The sequence below is a fragment of the Bombina bombina genome, chromosome 2 (genome assembly GCF_027579735.1).
Source record: "Bombina bombina isolate aBomBom1 chromosome 2, aBomBom1.pri, whole genome shotgun sequence".
NCBI classification, from domain to species: domain Eukaryota; kingdom Metazoa; phylum Chordata; class Amphibia; order Anura; family Bombinatoridae; genus Bombina; species Bombina bombina.
In genome coordinates, this window is record NC_069500.1 from 931,733,123 (window position 1) to 931,757,476 (window position 24,354).

Sequence of the window (24,354 nt, forward strand, 5' to 3'; positions counted from 1 at the left end):
TAACTTAGAACAATTACAGGAACACAGGATTTTAATGTCACAGATGACGAAAAAGGTGCGAAGCTACACGGACATTTTAAAACGGCAGCAGGGGAAAAGTAAGTGATTTAACTTGAAAACGGATTATCTTTAAAAACTGGCAAATATTTGGAAAAAACGATCTAGGGCAACTTTATAGATATATGTTACAACTATTTTTGTGTTGACTATCCCTTTTGCATTTATGTTTCTATGAATAACCTTTTCATGACACCGACACCCAAGAAATTAATAGAACAACATATTCTTATTCTTGGTAAAAACTAGATGATTTCACATAAAAAAATCGAAATTACGTTATTCCCCTTGGTTATGTTTTCTCTAAAACAAGGGTTCAAGGGACATTAAGCATTTGTGCTTTATCCACACTCCAGAGAGAGACTAAAAAGCTAAATTTTGTAACCTAGGTTTTCAAAATGCTGCAAAATTACCTAAACTAACCATTTGATTTGCAAGTTACACAATTTGATTTGTGACCTCTTTAGGGAACGTTGGGCAAACACAATTTTTACACAAAAAGCAAGAGGTGTTTATATCCTTTTAAAACACCTATGCTAAAACACACACTGACATTTATTACTCATATGCAGTGTATACATTTAATGATGCAAGGAGGGGTTTTCTAGTAAATTAATTCATATATCTTATTGGTTTTCTGCTTTACTCATCATATATACTACAAAGGGCTGTGATTTAACAAAAACAGCCTATATGTGAATCATGATAATTATTAATTTAAAGGACCATTAAATACTGAAGACTTGCATAATGAACAAGTGCATAATAAAACACAATGCAGTAGCACTTAGTATAAATTTCAAATTAGCAGTAAATTTGTTTTCCCCCCATTTGCCGCCCCCTGTATCATGTGACAGCTATCAGCCAATAAGACTAGTATACGTATACCCTGTGAACTTGTGCACATACTCAGTAGAAGTGCAAAATTTGATAATAGAAGTAAATTGTAAAGTCTCTTAAGAGTGCATGCTCTATCTGAATCATGAAAGTTTAATTTTGACTTTAGTGCTCCTTTAAGGGCTAGATTTATCAAAGCTGAGGCGAACAGGGGCGCATATACGTGCCCCTGTACGCCTCAGCTCGCCTGTAGCGGGGCAAAATTACCCCCAGGTAATCACCATTGCACACAAGCGCAATTATGCGCTCGCGTGCCATCCCACCCCCTGCCCGCACACAGACAATCATGCGCGGGCAGGAGCTGTCAATCTCCTCGGTCGGACTCGACCGCGGAGATTACATTTCGCCACCTTAGAGGTGGCGAAGAGGTTAGGGAAGCGGCGGTCTGGTGACCGCTGCTTGTTAAATTACGTTGAGCAAGTTCTTGTAAGAACTTGCAGCCATAGGGCTTTGGTAAATCGAGCCCTTAGTATTAGAATACAGACTGGTCAACAGGCGCAGCCATGGGTGTCATAACTCTTGTTAAAGACTAATAACACTGGATACATTAAGATAATACAGATTTACACAATAAAAGTAACAATTTCTTTAGTTATGCTTGAACTGACATTCTATTGTCAAAATAAAATAATGTAATTTGTTGTAGAAATTTATTTTAAAACAAAATCTTTCTTTCCCTATGTGTTAACCCCTGCAAAGGGTTTAAGCATATAGTCAAAGTTGCCCTCCTGGAATACTCCTGTGCCACTTTAGATAGGGGTGCAGCTGTGATTGGGCCAAATGTACATACGCCAGCTACTGATTGGCTCAGTGGCCGCATGTAGGTTGTGTATGCAGCTCTGACTATGTGTTTCACCTCTATTTTTTTATTATTTAAACTGAAAAAATGTACCACAGAATAAAAAGATAATGACATAGCTATGAAGAGAAAAATACCCTCAGTTTTCTTTGTGTCATAGCTGTTTCCAAGGCCATATCTCTCAGCGGATCTCTTGAAAGGTCCAACATGGAGGCTCGTGGCATGTCACCTTGGTACAGATTCATCCTTGAATGTCGTAGCGCCATTTTTGCTTGCATTTGGAGCATGTCCTCCTCTTGTCGTTTTCGCATTTCTTGACTGATATTGGCTGTGTCTGTTGTGGCTTCATATTGTTGGCTTTCGAAATCAAAATGAAAAGAGAGAGAAAAAATATCTTACTATTTATATATTTTTTTTGTAGAATGCAAACATACGCAAATATATCGTCAGCATACTCAACTAATATAAAGTACCTTACCACTCCATACATGTTGGTATTTCAATAGCAGCAAAGTTAAACATTTTAACTTTAATAACTTGCAACTGAGCTAGGTTTTACATTTTGGTTAAAATACATAAGTTATTAAACCCTGCAATCCGTATTTAAAGGACCAGTAAATACAAAAGATTTGCATAATCAACAAATGCATGATAAAAAGACAATGCAATAGCACTTAGTCTGAACTTCTAATGGGAAGTAGATTTTTTTCTGACAGATTTCAGTTATGTCTGTTTCCACTCCCACTGCTTCATGTGACAGCCATCAGCCAATCACAAATGCATATACGTGTATTCTGTGAATTCTTGCACATGCTCAGTAGGAGTTGGTGACTCAAAAAGTGTAAATATAAAAATACTGTGCACATTCTGTTAATGGAAGTAAACTGGAAAGTTGTTTAAATTGCATGCTGTATCTGAATCATGAAAGTTTAATTTTGACTTGAGTGTTCCTTTAATTTACTAAAAATAAAAATTACAGAAATAAAATCAGAAATAAATCAGGCTTTGGCATGGTCATCTTTTAAAGGGACATTAAACAATAAATACATTATATAAGTATAGTATTGAGGTTATTCCCCGGCTCCCTCTAGTCATGGGTGCTGCCATGTTGAAATCTATATTTCACTACATTCCAGTGCTACCCTGTTTGCAAATGTGCACAATTTTTCTACAGATACCTGCAGTGTAACCTGAGTTCCATAATGGCAGCACCCATGATTAGAGGGAGGTGCATGAAGTGTTTATAGTGTCCCTTTAAACGGTAGGTTACATGTCATATCATACTACTTAGAGTTCTAAAACTGTGATGATATTGTATTTATTTACACTATTATTATAGTTGGCTGTTTTTGGGGTTTTTTGCAACCTGGTGGAATCTGCGGACACCCACAATTCTATATGGTGTTTGTTTTTAAAAGGGATAGGAAAGTTAAAATTAAACTTGCATGATTGAGATAGAGCATGCCATTTTAAGACACTTTTAAATTCACTTCTATTTTCAAATAGCCTTTGTTCTCATGTTATCCCTTGTTGAAAAAGAAGACACACATATATCACACTAGAGGGAGCTAGCTGCTGATTGGTGCCTGCACAAATTTGTCTCTTGTGATTGGCTAACTAGATGTGATCAGCTAGCTGCCAGTAGTGAAGCAAATTTGATAATAGAAAAAAAAATTGCAAAGTTATTTAAAACTGTATGTTCTATCCAAATCATGAAAGAAAATATTGGGGTTTCCTGACACCAATAAAACAGATGGATTTTAAAAGCATGGAGAAAATGAAAATTGCAAAGTAATCAGAAGTATCATCATCTGTCTAAACAAAGTAATGCACGTTTTTTTTTTTATACAATTTTCAGATGGGTCTCCATAGACCACTTGGCTGAGATTTCCGCTGCATACTGCCAAATTCTACTATAATCACTGAAGATGTAGGGTAAATCAGGAGGCAGGTGCACTCCTTAATCCAAATAACATAGTAAGGAGTAACAGCCCCAGGAGAAATTCCACTGTGGGCTTTATTTGTAGGTGGAGATGAAGGGCGAATCATTGACATTAAGCAAGGCACAGCTAAAAAGAAAAAACAAAGCTGTCAAGGTCCACCCATATGATCTCTTTTCTGGCAACCGTGACGTGACTGGGCTGTTTGTTATGCAGAACTCGGTTCTCATTTCTCCTTATTTTTTTTATTTCAATTACTTTTTGGTGCAAGTTTGGAACATGAACAGCACATTCAAAATATTTGAATCTTTATCAACACAATGGAAGGAGATGAGTGACATCTGCATTTCTCAGGCATTATTTTACTAAAACAACAAGTTACTTGCGCACTTCGCTGTAAATATTTTCCTACATTGAATAGAATATTTAAAAAAAAATAGATCATAAAATTGCTTGTTATTCACACAGTTGTTCAGCCAGACAAAAAATAGCAAGAATTAATTTCTTCAAAGCTGACACAGGAAAAGCTTATAAGACAGTTTTGTTTTGTTATGTGCAATGAAACAATTTTGAAATATACCTTTATTATTTATTTTGCCCCATGTTCATTGCAATTTAACATCAGCTAACAAGATGTTCATTTTTTTTTTTTATTTTTTTACATTTGCCTAATATGTTACTTTATAGCAAGACAACAGAAATGTCTTGTAATTACAAAGTGCATTACAACACCTTTATTTATGAATAGCATGGTTGTCTAGCGACCAAATCTACTAAAATAAAAACCCAGAAATGCCAAAAATCATCATGCATCACTAGGAAAACAAAAATGTAATAAGTATATCAATGTAGACAAACTGAAGTCAATTGTGTATGCCCACAGGAAATGACACTGTATCCTATGAAAACACACTTAGATTTGAAGTGTTGCATAGGTGTCTTAAAATGATAAAATTATTATTAATTGCTTTAAACTTTATATAAAGTAAGGACGGAACTCCATAAATCTACATTTTTTTTTGTTGGTCAAAATGTTTAGGAGTATGTATTTAATTGGATTTGGGGTCTATATTCTTCTATTACAATAATGCTATGAATCTTCTGAAAGTATGTCTGCAATGGTTCCCCACTTGTAATGCAAGTGTACACGACCTATCCAAAAATATTGTGGGAAGTGTAATATGTATGCTGCACAAAGCAACGAAGATCCATTTACATTTGGGTACATTACACAAAATCAGAAAAAAAAAGTAGTTCAATAGTGATGTCGCGAATTGTTCGCCGGCGAATAGTTCCCGGCGAACTAGCATGTTCGCGTTCGTCGCAGCGGGCAAACATATGCAATGTTCGATGCGCCCCCTATTCGTCATCATTGAGTAATACTTTGACCCTGTACCTCACAGTCAGCAGGCACATTCCAGCCAATCAGCAGCAGACCCTCCCTCCCAGACCCTCCTACCTCCTGGACAGCATCCATTTTAGATTCAGTCAGAAGCTGCATTGTTAGTGAGAGGAGGGACAGTGTAGTTGCTGCTGATTTTGTAGGGAAATCTATAGCTAGGCTAGTGTATTCAGTGTCCACTACAGTCCTGAAGGAATTATCTGATCTCTGCTGTAAGGACAGCACCCCAAAAAGCCCTTTTTAGGGCTGCTTTTTTTTTTCCTGTGTAATCTAATTGCAGTTGCCTGCCTGCCAGCGTGTGTGTCAGGCTCACAGTGTATACTGTGCCCACTTGCCCAGTGCCACCACACATATCTGGTGTAACAGTAGTGTAGATTTAAAAAAAAAAAAAACTTTTTTGACTGTGTTAAATAATAGCAGTCAGTTTCCTTCACACGTGTGCGTTTAAGTGCCTGCCTGCCAGGGCACAGTTTCACCCCAGTGCCACTCATATCTGGTGTAACAGTAATGTACATACCTGATGTTTTAAAGCATGTTATTCCAAACAATTTAGGAATGTTAGGTGATTTATGCCCTTTATGGATTAAAACCAGACTCTGCATCAACTATGTCATTTTCCATGGGCGTTTTGCCATGGATCCCCCTCCGGCATGCCCCAGTCCAGGTGTTAGTACCCTTGAAACAACTTTTCCATCACTATTGTGGCCAGAAAGAGTCCCTGTGGGTTTTAAAATTCGCCTGCCTATTGAAGTCTATGGCGGTTCGCCCGGTTGCGAAAGTTCGCGTTCGCGAACGCAAAATTTTAGGTTTGCGACATCACTATAGTTCAAATATTTCCAGTGTGAGCCACTGAGAAAGCTTCATGGCAAAAGTGACTGACCATTGCAGCAAGAAGCATTATAGGGTAACAAAAGGCCAAACATGATAGTCATTAAAGGGACAGTCAATTAATATTAAACTTTCATAATTCAGATAAAGCACACAATTTTATACAACTTTCCAATTCACTTTCATTATCTAAATATGCATACTTTCAAAGGCACTGGCTCCTAAAGAGCATGTGCAAGATTCACACTACATACGTATATGCATTTGGTGATTAGCTGATGGCTGTCACATGATGCATTAGGAAGGAAAATGTAACTGAAATTTTTGATAAAAAAACAATCTTTTGCATTGTCTCTTTATTATGCATTTATTGTGTTATTCTACTGTGTTTATTTTGTCCTTTAACAAATACAAAAAGTATAATGAAACATGGCAAAGAGAGTGAGATTACAACTATGGATGGGCGAATGTGTTTATATCCGAATTCGAATGTTATTGTAGAAATTTGATTTACATAATAGAATGTTGCTAAGAACGAATATTCTTAAAAATTCGATTTTCAAATGTTATTTACAGTTTTCGAATGTCACATTCGAATATTAAATTTATAAAACACAATTGTAGACTAGAAACACTATTTCAAATGTCACATTCAAATCGAATATCACATTCGAATATTAAATTTATAAAACACAGTATTAGACTAGAAATACTATTTCGAATTTGAATGTCACATTCGAATCGAATATCACATTTAAAACACAGTATTAGACTAGAAATACTATTTCAAATTCGAATGTGACATTCAAATTCGAATGTAGCATTCAAATTTGAATATTACATTTATTAAACACAGTTGTAGACTAGAAATACTATTTCAAATTTGAAAGTCACATTCGAATGTCACATTCGAATATTACATTTCGAAATTGAATGAATACATAGCTAAACATTCTATTATTCGAACGAATATTTTTGAATTTTATTAAGAAATTCGAAAACGAAAATTCGAAAATAGAATGTTATATAAACATTCGAAATTCGATTCGAACAAACAAATGTATCAAAATTCGTTTTAAATTTAAAATTTTTAGAAACATTCGCCCATCCCTAATTACAACCATATGCACAAGTGCTGACATCTGTACTTACAGAGGAACTAATAGGTAAGTTAAAAAAAAAATTCATAGGCAAAACAGAAAATGTTGTCAACAACATCCTTGCATTCTCAAGTAAGTGAGGATAATTATTGCACAGCAGCCAAAAAAAAACATAATTTATGTAAGAACTTAATTGATAAATTCATTTCTTTCATAGTGGCAAGAGTCCATGAGCTAATGATGTATGGGATATACATTCCTACCAAGAGGGGGCAAAGTTTCCCAAACCTCAAAATGCCTATAAATACACCTCCCACCACACTCATTCCTCAGTTTAACGAATAGCCAAGTAGCGAGGTTTAAAAAGGAGTAAAAAAGCATACAAAAAGAGGAACTAGAAAAAATATTGTGCTTTTATACAAAAAAATCATAACCACCACAAAAAAGGGTGGGTCTCATGGACTCTTGCCACTATGAAAGAAAATAATTTATCAGGTAAGTTCTTACATAAATTATGTTTTCTTTCATGTAAGTGGCAAGTGTCCAAGATCTAGTGATGTATGGAATAAAATACCCAAGATGTGGAAGTCCACATAAGAGTCACTAGAGAGGGAGGGATAAAATCACAACAGCTATTTCCGCTGAGAAATTAAATACAAACAATAATTAAGTTTTTCTTATAAACTTCACAAAAACAAATCATAAGCAGTAGAATCAAACAGACAGCTGCCTGAAGAACTTTTCTACCAAAGACTGCTTCAAAAGAAGCAAATACATCAAAATGGTAAAATTTAGTAAATGTATGCAAAGAAAGCCAAGTTGTTGCTTTTGCAAATCTGATAAACCGAATCTTCATTCTTAAAAGCCCAAGAAGAAACGACTGATCTAGTAGAATGAGTTGTAAATGTCTGAGACGAGACTGCCCCACCTCCAAATAAGCTTTGTGAATCAAAAAGCTTTAACCAAGATGCCAAAGAAATGGCAAGGGCTTTCTGACCTTTTCTGGAACCAGAAAAAACACCACTTACTAAAGAATGTAAATTGTGATACTGTAGCAGTATTTTATTATGAAATTTTAAATTATATATATATATATATATATATATATATATATATATATATATATATATATATATAATATTGCATTTTCAAACTACACTTATAAGTGTTTATTTCCAAACCCGATAATAAATCTTTCTTGAAACAGATTTACGATCCTGTAACATAGTATTGAACACTGAGTCAGAGAGACTTCTGCATTAAGCGTTCAAATTCCATACCTTCAAATTTAGCAATTTGAGATCCTGATGGAAAAACGGCCTTTGAGACAGAAAGTCTGGCCTTAGAGGAAGTGGCCAAGGCTGGCAACTGGACATCCGGACAAGATCCACATACCAAACCAAACCTGAGAGGCCATGCTGGTGCTACCAGAAACACATGAGACTGTTCCATTATCATCTTGGAGATCACCCTTGAAAGGAGAACCAGAGGCGGAAAAATGTAAGCAGAAAAGAAGAAACTGTTAACGTAACCACCATGTCCGCCTGAGGATCCCTGAACCTGGAAAGGTATCTGGTAAATTTCTTGTTTAGATGAAAGGCCATCAGAACTATTTCTGGAAACCCCACACATCTGTACAATCTGAAAAAAAACACATCTGGATGGAGAGACCACTCCCCTGGATGTAAAGTCTGGCGGCTGAGATAATCCGCCTCCCAAATGTCTACACCTGGGATATGAATCACAGAAATTAGACAGGAGTTGAATTCTGCCCAAAAAAGTATTCAAGATACTTCTTTTCAATGCTAAAAGGACTGTGAGTCCCTCCCTGATGATTGACATATGCCACAGTTGTGATATTGTCTGTCTGAAAACTAATGAAACATTCTCTCTTAAATTCAGGCCAAGCCTGAAGAGTTCTGAAAATAGCGCAGAGTTCTAAAATAATGATTGGTAACCTCGCCTCTTGAGGTTTCCAAACCCTTTGTGCTGTGAGCGAACCCCAGACAGCTCCCCAACCTGTAAAACTTGCATCCGTAAGAATACAGTCCAGGAAGGACAAACAAAGAAGACCCCCTGAATAATACACTGATGGTCTAAGTGTTGGGATTTAAGTATATCAACTGTGATACCTGAGAATAATCCCTGCACCATAGATTCAGCATGCAAAGCTGCAAAGGTCTTATAAGAAAACGAGCAAAGGGAATCGCGTCCAATGCTGCAGTCATGAAACCTAAAAACTTCCCTGCATATAGCCACTGAAGGGAATAATAGAGACTGAAGGTTTAGACAGGCTAAAACTAATTTAATTTGTCTCTTGACTGTTAAAGACAGATTCATGGACACTGAATTTATCTGGAAACTTAAAAAGGTGACCCTTGCCTGAGGAATCCTGAAACTCTTAGGTAAATTGATCCTCCAACCATGTCTTTGAAAAAACAACACTAGTTGATTTGTGTGAGATTCTGCTAAATGAAAGGATTAGCTAATACCAAGATATTGTCCAAAATAAGGAAAACAGAACAATACCCTGTTCTCTGATTACAGATAGAAGGGCACCGAGAACCTTCGAAAAGATTATTGGAGCTGTCGCTAGACCAAATGGAAAAGCGACAAATTGGTAAAGCTTGCTTAGAAAAGAGAATCTCAGAAACCGAAAGTGGTCTGAATAAATTGGAATGTGAGGATAAGCGTCCCATACAACTATTGTGAACATTTGCTGAACAAAAGGCATAATAGTCCTTATAGTCGCCATCTTAAAGTTGGGACACTTACAAAAACGATTTAAAGATTTCAGATCCAAGATTGGTCTGAATAAATCTTCCTTCTTTGGGACAAAGAATAGATCTGAATAGAAACCCAAACCCTGTTCCTGCTAAGGAACTGGTACAAAACACCTCTGAAAAAAATTCCAGTTCTGAAATATATTTCAGAAAAAACCTGAACCTTCACAGAGTGTATTGAAACATGAGAAAGAAAGAATCTTCCCATAGAAGGTCTCATTCTAAAAATCTATTCAAAACCCTAAGAATAATATTCTATAGACTTTGGACTGAATCCATCCAAAAATAACTTAATCTGCCCCCCATCAGAAGAACTGGTTTGAGAACCACACCTTCATGCAGTCTTAATAACTAGTGTTTGTATAGCGCTTTTCTCCTAGTAGAACTAAAAAAACCCCGCTTCTTTAGCGCTTGTACTCGGCGTTAACCAAATTGGCAGCTGAAAAGTAATAGTTGTTATTATTACTCAAATAAATGGTACACATTTTATTCACCACAAAAGGCCGAAGGCCTGCATCGAACCTGCCAGATATGAACCTGTGACCCTTGGATCTTAGAACAAGGTTTTGTAGTCAGGGCATTTACCAACTGATCCACATCAACGGCCAAAAAGTAGGGCAGAAAAAAAACTCTTTTACCTCCAGATATAGTGGAGATAATAGAAATCAAAACAAATTATTATCCTAATAAGATAGAGATAAAAAATATATTTAGACCATGTCAAAATTCAAGATTAAAACCATGAAGCTCTTCTAAATAGAAAAGTTAAAAATATAGATTTTAAATTAATCTTAAATGACAACAAATATAGTATCATAAATAAAATGAATACATTTTGAAGTAAATGAACAGTGTTATATACTTCAGAATCTGAAAACTGCTTATACTGAATGTCCAACAATAAAGTTGAGAGAGCAGCAATGTCAGTCATAGATATAGCTGAACTAAGAATATAAACAGTATGTAAAAATGCTCTTTTAAGGTAAGATTGAAAGTTAAAAAGATTTTGAAATTAAGTACTAACTTTCAAAGAAATAGTAGTACCATTACCCTTATATTGACATATTAAATAGTTTATTAAGCCTGTGGTATCCCCACCCATCCTGAAAGTTTTCGGCCTCAAGACCAAGCTGTGTTAACACAGCCAGTAGAAGAAATGACACTCCCAGTGGGTTATAGAAGAGATAACGTAATAAAATGTTAATTTTCTATTGTTCTCTCCAAGTATTGGTGATTGGTTTATGGACAGATATAAGATAAAGAAGCAGGCATATGTACACAATGTGATAAAGTAATGAGATCTGATTATACCTACAAGCTCAACCCATTTTATTAGGTTGTGGCTTCAAAACACAAAACCAGCTAATTCATATACACAAATAAACCTTAAAAAGCAAATTCTCATACATTTTATACTCTGCAACTGGTAAAAAAGTAACTGGCAACACATTAAGGGAAAAACAATTTTACAGTAAACTGTCCCTTTAAGTATGCTGTCGGTCAAAACAAAATTGAAAAAATCTTATAACAATTTTGTTATAAGTTTATTTGAAGACACAAAAACAGTCATAGCCTTCTTATGATTACAGTAATAACATGTGAAATCTGCAGAATTAAATCAGGTACATTAAACTGAAAAATTAAAAACAGTAAATGTATTTGTGCATATAGAAACAATATCAGCATAAAATAAGATAAATAAAGGCCACATAATTGAGCTGAAGAGAATAAAATCAGCTTGACAATAAAAAACACACTTAGCTTGTTGAAGAAATGTGTTCAGGGCATCTTAGTTTCTACAGTAACATCAGAGTCAGGATCAGTCTGAGACATCTTGCAAAATGTAAAAGGAAAAAAAAAAAATTTAAACAAAAAATATTCAATTTCCTCATATAGCAGTTTCAGCAATGGGAAAAAATGCTTATGCTAAAAAAATAGGCAAAAAAGTATTCAGCATAGCTCTCTATAATATAAAGAGAGCAAGAAGCATAAAAGGAAGTGGGGTAAAATAAAATAAAAATTTGGCGCAAGTATGATGCACGACCCAAAAGGAGGTGAAAAATGTTTTGGTGCCAAACCAACACCAGGAAATGACGCAACTCGCTTCATAACAAGCGCGACTTTCTGTCAAAACAACTAGCGTCAATAAAGACGCAGGAAATGATGAAACTTGCGTCACTATAGGCGCAACTGTGCGTAAAAAAAAAATTTCCGCCAAGAATGACGCAATAGATAACAGCATTTAGCATCTGCGCAAGCCTAGATTTGCCCACGAAAATTAAGGAAAAGCAAGTCAAATTGGGGAAAAAAGTTTAAATAAACTTCCTAAAACATGATTCTCATACTGAAACTGCTAGACTGCAAAAGGGAAATATACATAGACCTGACTCATGGCAAATATAAGAAAACACATATATTTAAAACTTTACAATATAACATAAAGCGCCAAACATAGCTGAGAGTGTCTTAAAAAATGATACATACTTACCGAAAGACACACATCCACAAATAGCAGATAGCCAAACCAGTACTGAAAAATATCAGCAGAGGTAATGGTATAAGAGTATATCGTCGATCTGAAAAGGGAGGTAGAGAATGAATCCCTACGACCGATAACAGAGAACCCTTGAAAAGATTTCCCATGAGTGAAACCATGAAATCAACAGGCGATATTCTCTTCACATCCCTCTGACAAACACTGTACTCTGAGAGGAATTGGGCTTCAAAATGCTTAGAAGCGCTTATCATAGAAGAAATAAAGCACAAACTTACTTCACCACCTCCACAGGAGGCAAAGTTTGTAAAACTTAGAAATGAGTGTGGTACTGCCCCCTTCTGGTAGGAATGTTTATCCTATACGTCACTAGCTCATGGATCACTTACGTAAAAGAAAAAACAACTTTTAAAAATAACAAAATCTTACCAAATTATTGGGTGATTTCACAATTAAGAAAACTATGGTCTTTTTCATGAATGGAAATAATGGGAGCGAGGACATCAATTACCTTGATCCAGAAGACTGATTTGCTTCTTCCCCTCCTGCAGTGATCGCTAATGAGTCATATCTTTTATATGCTTCAATTCTTCTTCCTTAAAATATAAAAATATATATATATATTATATGAAAACTAAATAAAAACACAATGAATTAAAGGGATACTAAACCCAATTTTTTTTTCTTCATGATTCAGATAGAGCCTGCAATTTTAAGCAACTTTCTAATTTACTCCTATTATCAATTTTTCTTCATTCTCTTGCTATCTTTATTTAAAAAGCAGGAATGTAAAGCTTAGTAGCCGGCCCATTTTAGGTTCAGCACCTTGGATAGTGCTTGCTTATTGTTGGCTGCATTTAGCCACCAATAAGCAAGCATAACCCCGGTTCTAAACCAAAAATGGACTGGTTCCTAAGTTTTATATTCCTGCTTTTTAAATAAAGAAAGTAAGAGAACAAAGAAAAATTGATAATAGGAGTAAATTAGAAAGTTGTTTAAAATTGCATGCTCTATCTGAATCATGAAAGAAAAACTTTGGGTTTAGTATCCCTTTAAGATGGTTAGGTATGTGGCACAAAGGTATACTAACACAAAAAATGAAAAGATGATAATTGTGGTTTGATTAATATTACAGAATATTTCACACCAAAGATGATTCAAGAGGCACATTTCCCAGGAGTCCATTGCTGCTTTGGAGCGGACTAATTATGTGTTTGACCCTTTTACATTATTTTTTTTTAATATATAGCAAGTGTAGGTATATTAAAGTGTTATAACATGGATATTACTGTTTTTCTTTTATTAAGAACCCAATGAATTGAAAGTAAAAATATATCAATCAGGGGCGGACTGAGACCAATCAGGGCCCTGGGCAAAAATTGAGGAAGGGCCCCCACTGTCTCACACTGACCCACATTCATTCACATTTATGCAAATGAACATGGTAACCTCTCTGCCCTGCCCCCACCATTCCCTCAAACTCCAGGACCAGGACCCCCAACATCCAACTCCAACTCCATGGCCCTCAGTGGCAGAGCCCTGACAGTAACCCCCACCACACTCTAAGGTTCCCGAGTAACAAACCCCACATCCAGGCACAAGGCCCCCACTCTGAGGCCAGGGCCCCCACCTAACCCACACTTAACTGCTTAGTTGCTGACAGAGTAGCTGTCAACCCCAGCTTTAACAACACACCAGGAGCTATGGAGATTAAATTTATGGGCCCCCCTACATGCTGGGCCTTCGGTCCAGGTCCTATTTGCCCGGATGATCAGTCCGCCCCTGATATCAATATAGCAGTTTGATAATACGCAAAAATAACAACAACAAAAAAACACACACAAAAAACATTCACAACCTTAGCAGTAGGGTTGCCACCTCTAACATATTTTCATGGACACTTATAAGTTACAGAGTTACACAGGCTGCAGGGTGTGCAGAGGGCAACATGCACTATGCACCTTGACAGCACACAAATAGTGAGCCTGGACAGCACTATTCATATTCCTCTCTGCACACCATGCAGCATGTGTAATTTATAAGTGTCCAGAAAAACATGGAATAGGTGGCAACTATACCGGCTAGCAGCAAAAGCCTCAGCTAACTAGAGAGAAATAATTTAAAGTTCTTCTTTGTCAACCAAATCAATGATTGAATGAGCCCCTCATAAAAAGACAGTTGCGTATTTGATGAGCTACAGTAAACAAACTTCCAGTCCATATACTTTATGGTGGGTACATTTTAAAAATAAATTGCCATATTTCAATATTTTTCTGCTTATGTTTAAGTAAGGTTAGCTACTAACTATTACCTATACTGACCTTCCATTTTAAAACTAATTTTCTCTTCTTTAGCCCTCCCCATATCCTAGGTAAACCAATGGGCATTTTGAAAAAAGACTATCTAGGGACATTAAAATGCTGTGCACAGCTACAAAAGAATATTAACAACCAGCTCTTTACAAATCAGTTCTCCTGTTTTTAATAGCTGAAAGGTGCCTGATACTGAAGCTCCGCCTCTTTGCACTGGGGCAGCCATCTTGGAGCTCAGATATTCTCACAGACTGTGATAAAAGCAGTGCACACTCACAGATTAATTATATTGTCCACCCTTTTTTTATTTTTTACAGCTGTATAATTTTCTTTGAGTTAGTGTGCATGATACATTATGTGAGCTTTACATTTTTTACACAGTTTTAGAGTTACACAAAATATATTTAAAAAAACACTCAACAATAATATAGAGCAATGCAGCCACAGCCAAATGTGCAGCTCCTGCTTTGTATCATGCACACTAACCTGAAGCACATTATACAGCTGTAAAAAAAAAAGGCAATATTACTGATCTGTAAGTGTGCACAGCTTATGTCACAGGCTGTGAGAATACCTGATCTCCAAGATGGCAGCCTCCAGTACAGAGGCGGAGCTTTAGTGTTTGGCTACTTTAAGTTATTAAAACAGGAGAACCAGCTCCTACTGAGCATGTGCAAGAATAAGTGTGTATGCATTTGTGAATGGCTGATGGCTGTCACATGGTACGTGTATGCATTTGTAAATGGCTGATGGCTGTCACATGATACGTGTATGCATTTGCAAATGGCTGATGGCTGTCACATGGTACAGGGGGAGTGGAAAAAGACATAACTTTTAAAATTGTCAGGAAAAAAATCTACTACTCATTTGAAGTTCAGAGTAAGTGCTATTGCATTGTCTTGTTATCTTGCATTTGTTGATTATGCAAATCTACTGTGTTGACTGGTCCTTTAAGTTTTATGAACACTTAAGTTTTAGTGATGGCACAATAATGATTAGGAGTGTTTAGCACCTTTCCCAGTTAGGGTTGCACCCTCAGCCATTGTACTGGACAGTTATGAGTTCAGACATCCCAACCTGCAAAAACTCATTTCAGGGAGGTGGCTTCACCCGCTACTGTGCCGCCACCCCACCTCTCAGTTATAAATTGGACACCTTGAAACCCTAAATAAGATAGAGACTTATCATTAAAGTAGCTTCCCACTAAAGTCACATTAAAAAAAAGTAGCTTTGGAGGGGGCGGAGCCAACCGCCAAACAGAGCAGACGCTATCATATAGAGCTCTCCAAACTAATACTGGTTTAAGCTACTAAAAACCACTATTTCTTAGACAAATATCAGATTTACACTCTTCTACAAGTTCTATCAAGCGGCCCCTGAACCAGCTTATATGACGAAGATTTTAGAGAAGACGCTCAGACATTAAGCTCCAGCATGAAGCAGCCCTGAACCAGGAAAGATACAAGCCACCATTTTTAGGCCTAGTCTTTTCTCTCTCGAACTAGGCGGATTACAACGCATCACTTTTACATAGCAAGCTGCTGCAGCACAACCTACCGAGGTGGGGACCCGGACCTGCAACCGGACCCCATAACTCCTAAACTACCCACATATACCCTGTCTAGTGATCGCTACTTTGTTCAGGGCAGCTGAACCCCCCTCACCATCTCCCTCCCAGTGGGGACTACGCGGACAGCTACGGAAAGACAGCGGTGAGTGACAACCTCTATGTCACTCACTGGAAGCTGCCTATACATATCTATCATACTTCCCTCAGCAACATGGCACACGTGCACAGGGAGGAGGAAATCCTACATCAGAGATCGATAGCACACTACCTTGATCTCCAGCAAAGCCTGCAGGCACTCACGGATCTTGCGAAGTTCCTGCCACAAGCCAGAGCGGCTCCGCTGCAGAGAGACACAGAGACCTGTCTAGACCGAAATAAAAAGCGGCATTTGAGAGACAGCGCTATGCCTACTGCATTACACGTCCCAGAGACTGAAAGCACATCACTCTGCAGCGAGTCACTGACTACCGAGACATTCTCAAGAAGCCGCCCAATAACTCAGTCACCTGTGAGAGCTGCTAATATCGGGACACACTTTGCCTTCCCTCAGGACTCTCCTAGGCATGACCTGGGGAAGACGCTCAAAGGAGACTCAATAATATACAAAACTGGTTGCGGCTCACTGTATTGTGTTACCCAGGTCTCCCCCACCTTCCTGACAGTGCCCACACGTAACATGTGGGAAACATGGAATCAAATTTATGATCTGGCCCTATATTACCTTGTTGTGACCAAGTCTGGAATAGGTTAAATGTCTTTACCCATGTATTTAGACTGGATATGGGTCTGTTTCATGGCAATCACCTCCTCATATACCATGACCCTCTCTCCTTGAGTAAACGTCTCTCATGGTTAGTATCAGGAAGCAAGATGGCTCAGTACAGATGCCTAATTCTCTAGAGTCCTAACAGAGACTGTCAAGTCATGCCATAAGCTGTCAAGCTATTGTATCTATGAAGACTATCTGACAGAAGTCTACTTAATAGTTGATGGCCACTCTTACTCCTTCAGAAGACTCCCCTCCTGTAGCACATAAACCTCTAGGGCCTGAAAATGTTTATTTTCTCATGTTATTCTGTCACCATTTTTGTTTCAACTGGTCAGTTAGTCTTAACAAAAATTTGTATAGGCCATATAATTATATACTCCCATAGATAAGCTCATAACTCACTATATCAGGGGTCATTAGTGCAAGTTCACCTTTACTAACTATATTGACTACATGACATCTGAATATTGTATTTAACTGATGTTTGTTTAATGCTTGACCCCTAGAGGTTTGGTAATCACTGAAAATGTACACCACCCCCTGTATATAGATCCCTGCAAAACCATTACACTTGGTATAAAAGAATGTTTGGCCACTTACCAACTGGCTTCCCTCCCCTATTCCTTAATCTACATATGAATGCCCAGAGTACTTTTTAGGTCTCCCTTCTCCCTGTGTATATTTGTGTATATTTGTGCATACTTGTCTGTACTTGCCACATTTAATTTAGAGCAAATTATTATAGCTCCGCTCCCCCCCCCCTATACTGGGTCCTATACCCACTTTTCTTTAAACCTAAGCGGCTCTTGCCCGCTGCATTCTTTCCCTGCCCTCGCAGTATTATTATTGATTATACCATTGATATAGATCCCCTGACATATTATCATTCTACATCTTCTTCAACCTACAGAGTTCGGTTTCATTGGCTTACCTCTTCACAAAACAAAGATATAAGTATGCTAACCCACACTCATAATATCCCTCATAACAGTAAAAAGAGACCCTATATTTACCTTTGTGAAAGTACACCTTACTACCCGCTTCCAAATGAAGACCTATGTGTATGTTATGTATAAGAAATCATTTCTACTTAGATGCTTAACATTCATCGTGTACTTTTACATATCTGTAAACCTATATACACATACTCATGTGAAGTTGTAATATGTTATTATTTCTTGTGTGTCTTAATAAAAATGTATTTAAAAAAAAAAAAAAAAAAGTAGCTTTATTGCACAACCACTTACAACAAACCTATTTTCCAGTGATCGTACGCTTGTTGAATGCTTAAATATTTTAGAATACAAAGTTTAATTACGTGCAGTAAATAAGGTAGCATTTGTGATTTATTTTATTAAAATCAGTGGGGGCTTTTTCATTACTGAAGCATGCTTTAAGGGTTCTATAACTTCCCAGCAACTAAAGGCATTCCTTAAAAAAAAAAACTTTTATAAATTTGGGCCACATTGGATGAGTTTCAGGAAGATTGCATTCCATTTGCTAGCTCAGGGAGCAGCTATTGCAATCAGGGAGACTCCCTGAACTCCAGGGAGAGTTGGGATGTCTGTGAGTTACACATGGTGCAGGGTGTGCAGGGACGACATTATTCATCATGTTCCTCCCTGCACACCCCTGCACCATGAGTAACTCATAACTGTCTAGGAAAACAGTCGAAATCGTAACCCTACATCTCAGCACCACAATGGAATTGAAACTGAGTTTATTACTGCAGAAATACTAAATTTCCATGTCGCTTTAAAATGTTGTTAGTAAATTGAATATTTGTTTCAACCTATGATTGAAGTTGCATTGTTTGCAGTCCATTCTTTAGCTTGCAATAGCCCGTCCTTGCATGCAACAGACAAACACAACTTGAGAGTCATTTTATCCATCTGTACCCTAAAAATGCTGCAAAATAAACACCTGGTTTAGGCTATTTGCAGCATCTTGCTTTTAGGCATCTGCATCTCCAGAGAACATAAAACAAAGCACAAATGTTACTCAAAAGCAAAATGAGTTTAATGTTTCTTTAAAGGAATACTAAACCCACATATTTTCTTTCATAATTCAGATTAGAGCATGCAATTTGAAGCAACTTTCTAATTTACTTTTCTAATTTACTTTCTTGGTATTTTTATTTGAAAAAGCAGGAATGTAAGCTTACGAGCCAGCCCATTTTTGGTTCAGCACCCTGGGTAGAGCTTGCTGATTGGGGGCTACATTTAGCCACCAATCAGCAAGCGCTACCCAGGTGCGGAACCAAAGATGAGCCAGCTCGTAAGCTTACATTCAACCTTTTTTAAATACAGATACCAAGAGAACAAAGAAAAATGGATAATAGGAGTAAATTAGAAAGTTGCTTAAGATTGCATGCTCTATCTGAATCATGAAAGAAAAAACGTTGGTTCAGTATTCCTTTAAGAACCGAGTTTAGTATCTACCAGTAGTTAGTTAACTTTGCATTTGTTTTCTTACCATTGTTGAATATATATTGCCTTAGGACTTTTTCAGGTGTGCATACACCATACACACACAGTAACACCAATAATTTGCCAAACTCCTAACCAACACAATAGTTTTAACAAAAAAACAGATTAGCAAATTACTAAAGCTTTATCTATCTCTACATATTCACAAATGTTCACCACAAAGCTAGTTTCTATACACAGACACAATCCAGTCAAATGTCCACAAATACCAAAACAAAATCAATCTGTACTCTCCAAAAAACTGGTTACTTTGCATATATTCTCTACTGTACAGATTTTCCAATTCCACAAATGACCATCAAAAATGCATTCATATAGGACAATGTTAATTTCCACAGAACATATTTACTTACTACAGAATCCCAAGCGCTCTAGGGAGCATTATGCAACAATGCAAATGTAACAGGATTTTACTTCTGTAATAGTGATAGTATATTATAAACATAACTAGTCATGACATATAAAGTATACTCTGGAATTTATTATTTCTATGAAGCAATAAAAGCTTTACAATTCCAAACACTTATTTTTTTTCTTATTCTTTTTATAGGCTATTCTGCTTAGCACACATAATCTTACTAAAATAACAACTGTAGACAACTCTTACAGACAATAGAACCTCTGCCAAAAAATGTCTAATGCCAACATATATGTACATAGCTGCTCAATGTAAAAAAATGTAAACATAAAAAGTACACCCTAAAGCAACTTATAAATGATTTTGTTGCTAGATTGCAATACAAATTGTATCAGAAGCAAGTGACATGATTGCTCTAGGAAATGATAGTATGCCTGAATACAGGTCACATTTTATAGTAATAACGTGTGATCAAGACTATTAAGAATGTATATGAGTGGTTACTTGTTCTTTAGCATTCTATTTCAAAGCGTTCTAAAAAGCAGAGTGCAGTAAAAACTTTTTTTTACGCCATATGGATGCAGTGTGCAAAGCTAAATGTTACATCCCTGTGCCAACTCAATCTGCTGTTCTACCAGGGGTGAGATCCTTTTATATTGTAGATGTTTATATGTTGAGTTTGGAATAAATAATATTTTTGTTGGAGCCATCAGGCCATGCTCTAAAGTACATTTTTCTAAAGAGTAAAACCTCCCTGTTTTATGTTTTTTTTTAAATATTCCTTGAACTGAGGGAAAACCAGAATTACGCCTACAAACCATTGTTAAAACAACAAAGATAAGCAAGGATCAAGTCTACTCTACTAGTTTAATATCATGCCCTGTTTCTTCTCAACACTTCTGCCCAATAATCTCTAGCAAGTACCATTATATTAAACATATCTCTTGACCCCACTGGAAAACTATTTTAAATGGCCATAAGGACTCTTTAAAAGGGACATGAAACTGAATTTCTTTTTCCAACAATCAAAAGTATGTTCCAATAAATATTTTTCACCAATTACTGTTATCATCCCCCCCCCCCGTTTTTATGTAATTTTCTAATAAAATGGCTTGCTATACCAAACCCAATGTGGGACTCATTATACAAGTCCTATCACGGTGGTCTACCTGGGTAGGACTTTGTGTGCATACAAAAGGATGCGTGTGCGCAGTTTTGCCACGGACGTTGTTGCTTACACCACCTACTACACTACTAAGAGATAGCACTGCAAAAGCACAGATAGCTACTCAGAGACTTCTAACAATGTTAATGATCAAATCCAGGACTAAGTCCTAGTCGGATGTTCTTCAGTAAGGATGGTGCGCATGCTATAATGTATTCACTTTAATGCACAGTCGGGAGCCCACACTACCCGAATTAATAGGCAAACTGTAAGAAGTTGATTGGCCGCATAGATTGCTTGTGGAACAGCCCTTTTTCATGGGTTGTGGTTAGTGACATCATATTGAAAATAATATTATTTATTTTACACTATTATGAACCTTCGTTTTTAAAAATTAGTAAGTGACATTTCTATTATCATTATTAATCATAATATATGTTTCGTTTCTATGAAGCTTTGCACAGTTTTAAAATCTTACAATGAAAATAGCTCAGGAGATTTTGACTAATTTTAAGACTTGGTTTGGAATATTCAGTCTCTGGGAACAAACAAACAAAAATCTATTTTCCTTGATTAGTAAAATAACCATTATTTTCTAATAGATTCCAGTGATAAACCAAACAAAAATATTTCCATTAAATTTCATAAGTTATTACCTGTTGGGCTTTGTCTGTATTTCTAAAACTATATGGGTTTGCACCAAAAGAGAAACAGTATTCAGTAGGTAGCCCAGGAATGGCTGTCTCAAATACTGGGACAATGATGCAGCCACCCAATACATCTTTTTCTGTTTCTCCACATGTACAAATTAGGGAATTAGGGATGTGTGAATATTTCCACACAAATGGTATATTTTTACTGGTGGAAAGGATAATTTAATAAAAATATAGGAGAATTGATAGAGTGTGCCTGTTTGTGGGCTGTTCAACAACACTTGGAACCTGAAAAGCAAAAATTGTATGTGGGTCTCCATTAAATACTATGTAGATTACTGACAATAGACCATTAATTTCAAAGACTTGTTGTGGATAAGAAAATTTATCAAACAATCATTTTAATTTTTTTAAAAATCCTACAATAATCCAATATGAAAATGTAAACCCCCTCACAAATTATGCTTACCTGATCATTTCTTTTTCTTGCGTGGGAAAGAGTCCACAGCCGCATTGATTACTTATGGAAAATAAGAACCTGGCCACCAGGAGGAGGCAAAGACCCACCAGCCAAAGGCATCAATACTCCTCCCACTTCCCATATCCCCCAGTCATTCAGCCGAGGAACAAAGAACAGTGGAAGAAGCATCACAGTGAGAGAGTGCCAGAAGATAAAAAACTGTGGACTCTTTCCTACGGAAGAAAAGGAAATTATCAGGTAAGCATAATTTATGTTTTTCTTCCTAATGGGAAAGAGTCCACAGCCACATTCATTACTTATGGGAAATTTATACCCAAGCCAAAGAGGACACAGAATGCCAAAATGGGAGAGTAAGAGGCGGACCAATAAAGGCACCAACCTAAAAACATATTCCCAAGAAAACAAAGTCCCAGCTCGTCCGAAACAGGGATCAACAAACATTTTGAAAACTGTGCAGAACACTACACCACTATAGGCCGCAGAGCAGCGGAACATCCTTCCTAATTAACCCTTTTGAACAAAGAGATCCCAAGGATCCAACTCCCCCAGAGGGTTCAGAAAAACACCTCACAAGGGACCCTAAAGTGCATGCTAGCGTTCAAGGAGTAACAGTTGCCCTGGAGACAACAGAAACCTTCTGCAAGCTGGGTAGCAAGCAAACCGTAGGCCAAAATAGCTGACCAACAGAAACCCCACCAGGCATGCTTGAGCAAAGCGACCAGACCCCGGGAAAACCCCAGAGACCTGAGGACACAATCCCTAAGGGCAAGCCCACAGGCATCAGATATAAAATAGCAAGTAATCACAGTTGAGTAGAAACTCAAGAACTGCAGCTTGCTAGACAGATAAGCTAACCACTAGGCCCACCTAGGCTCAATAGCTTGCCAGCAGACAAGGAGTCCAAAAGAGACAAGAGTCCCTTAGAAAAACACGAGACAGGGAGCACGTGTCCCCAGGGCACCCAACCAATTTACAAATGATTGTACAGGCACAGAATGCCCAAAGTGTTGAGTGACCAGCGCAAATCCTAGGACAGAAAGGAATACAGACCTCCCAGAACCCAACAAAAGGGCCAAGAGTGAGAGCAACCTCTCGAGCCCCCTTAACAAAAGCAGCAAGGCGACCAACAAGCCCAACCCATGTGCCGTGGCAAAGTCTGCAGAAGGCAGAGACAAAGGGGAAAAAAAGGTCAAACTGAGCAAGAGCTAGACACGAAAGAGGAATAAGAAAAGGGAACCCTTTAACAAAAAAGGCCCAGAGCATATCCTCCACAAAGGTATCAAACCGAAAATACCACAGACTCCCTAAAAGGGAGACAATAGGACCCATCCTGTCCCAACCCTAAATCCCAGGGGCATAACAGGGACATACAGATAGAATAAAGAGCTAGTCTGCCAGAACCGTAGACTCTCCCCTGAGATCCATGCCGGAACCATAAAGGAGGAAACCAGACTTTCATAAGTCAGCGCCCAAGGCGACACGCCTCAAGCCGGACCAGCTGGCAGGCTATCTCAATGAGAAAAAAGAACCTCAAATCAAAATCCAAGGAGGACACAAGAGATACTGTGAAAAACACCCGCAGCATGAGTCCATTAGGAAAAAAACCCTAATCCATAGCCCCGACGCACAGGACTCCAAGACCAGACCTCACCATGGGCCCAACCCCGCAAGGGGCGATAAAGACAACCAGGGCACCAGTGACAACACTGGAAAAGTCACTCCAAAATTCCATCAGAGCCTAAAAAGCTCCCAGGGCGGAGGAAGAGGACATTGGCCACCTCCTCAAGACAGCCTAAACTACACAATGGCAAAGACTCTAGTAGAACCATCAACAGCAGCTCAAAAGGACATAACCGCTCCACACGGTAAGGACCACACTCCTCGGATCAGGGATGCGAAAGGACGTGGTGAAATACCACCGGTCCCAACGCCGGGTGTGGACTGACACGGGCCAGCCCAAGCGTTTCCGACATCCAAACCCAAAGGTCCAGAAGAATAGTTATTTTTTGGGGGATAAAAACAATTAACTAAACAAGAGAATCAGTAGGTCCCGCCGGACCAGCCCAGCGCAACATGCGTCACTAACAAGTAACAGGTCACACACAAAACTCCAGAATAAATCTGGGAACAACTTCCATAGAAGAACTTAAATCAAGCCATCCCAGAATTCCCATAGGGAAAACAAAGAAAAATAATCCGGACCGTATAAAAGAAAAACAAGAGCACCCACAGGCATCCGCCCAGAAGGAACTATGTC

At 37.6% G+C, this 24,354-nt stretch overlaps 1 protein-coding gene across 2 annotated transcripts in view; it reads right to left on the minus strand.

The window, feature by feature from the left end:
• Nucleotides 1-24,354, minus strand: part of PTPN13 (protein tyrosine phosphatase non-receptor type 13) — a 565,956-nt gene that overhangs the window by 229,800 nt on the left and 311,802 nt on the right. For both annotated transcript variants that reach the window (XM_053703380.1, XM_053703379.1), the window contains exons 9-10: nt 12,812-12,896; nt 1,891-2,110 (exon numbers count right to left, since the gene is read on the minus strand). In XM_053703380.1, coding sequence (XP_053559355.1) covers nt 1,891-2,110; nt 12,812-12,896 — 305 coding nt within the window. The remainder of the gene's footprint in view (nt 1-1,890; nt 2,111-12,811; nt 12,897-24,354) is intronic.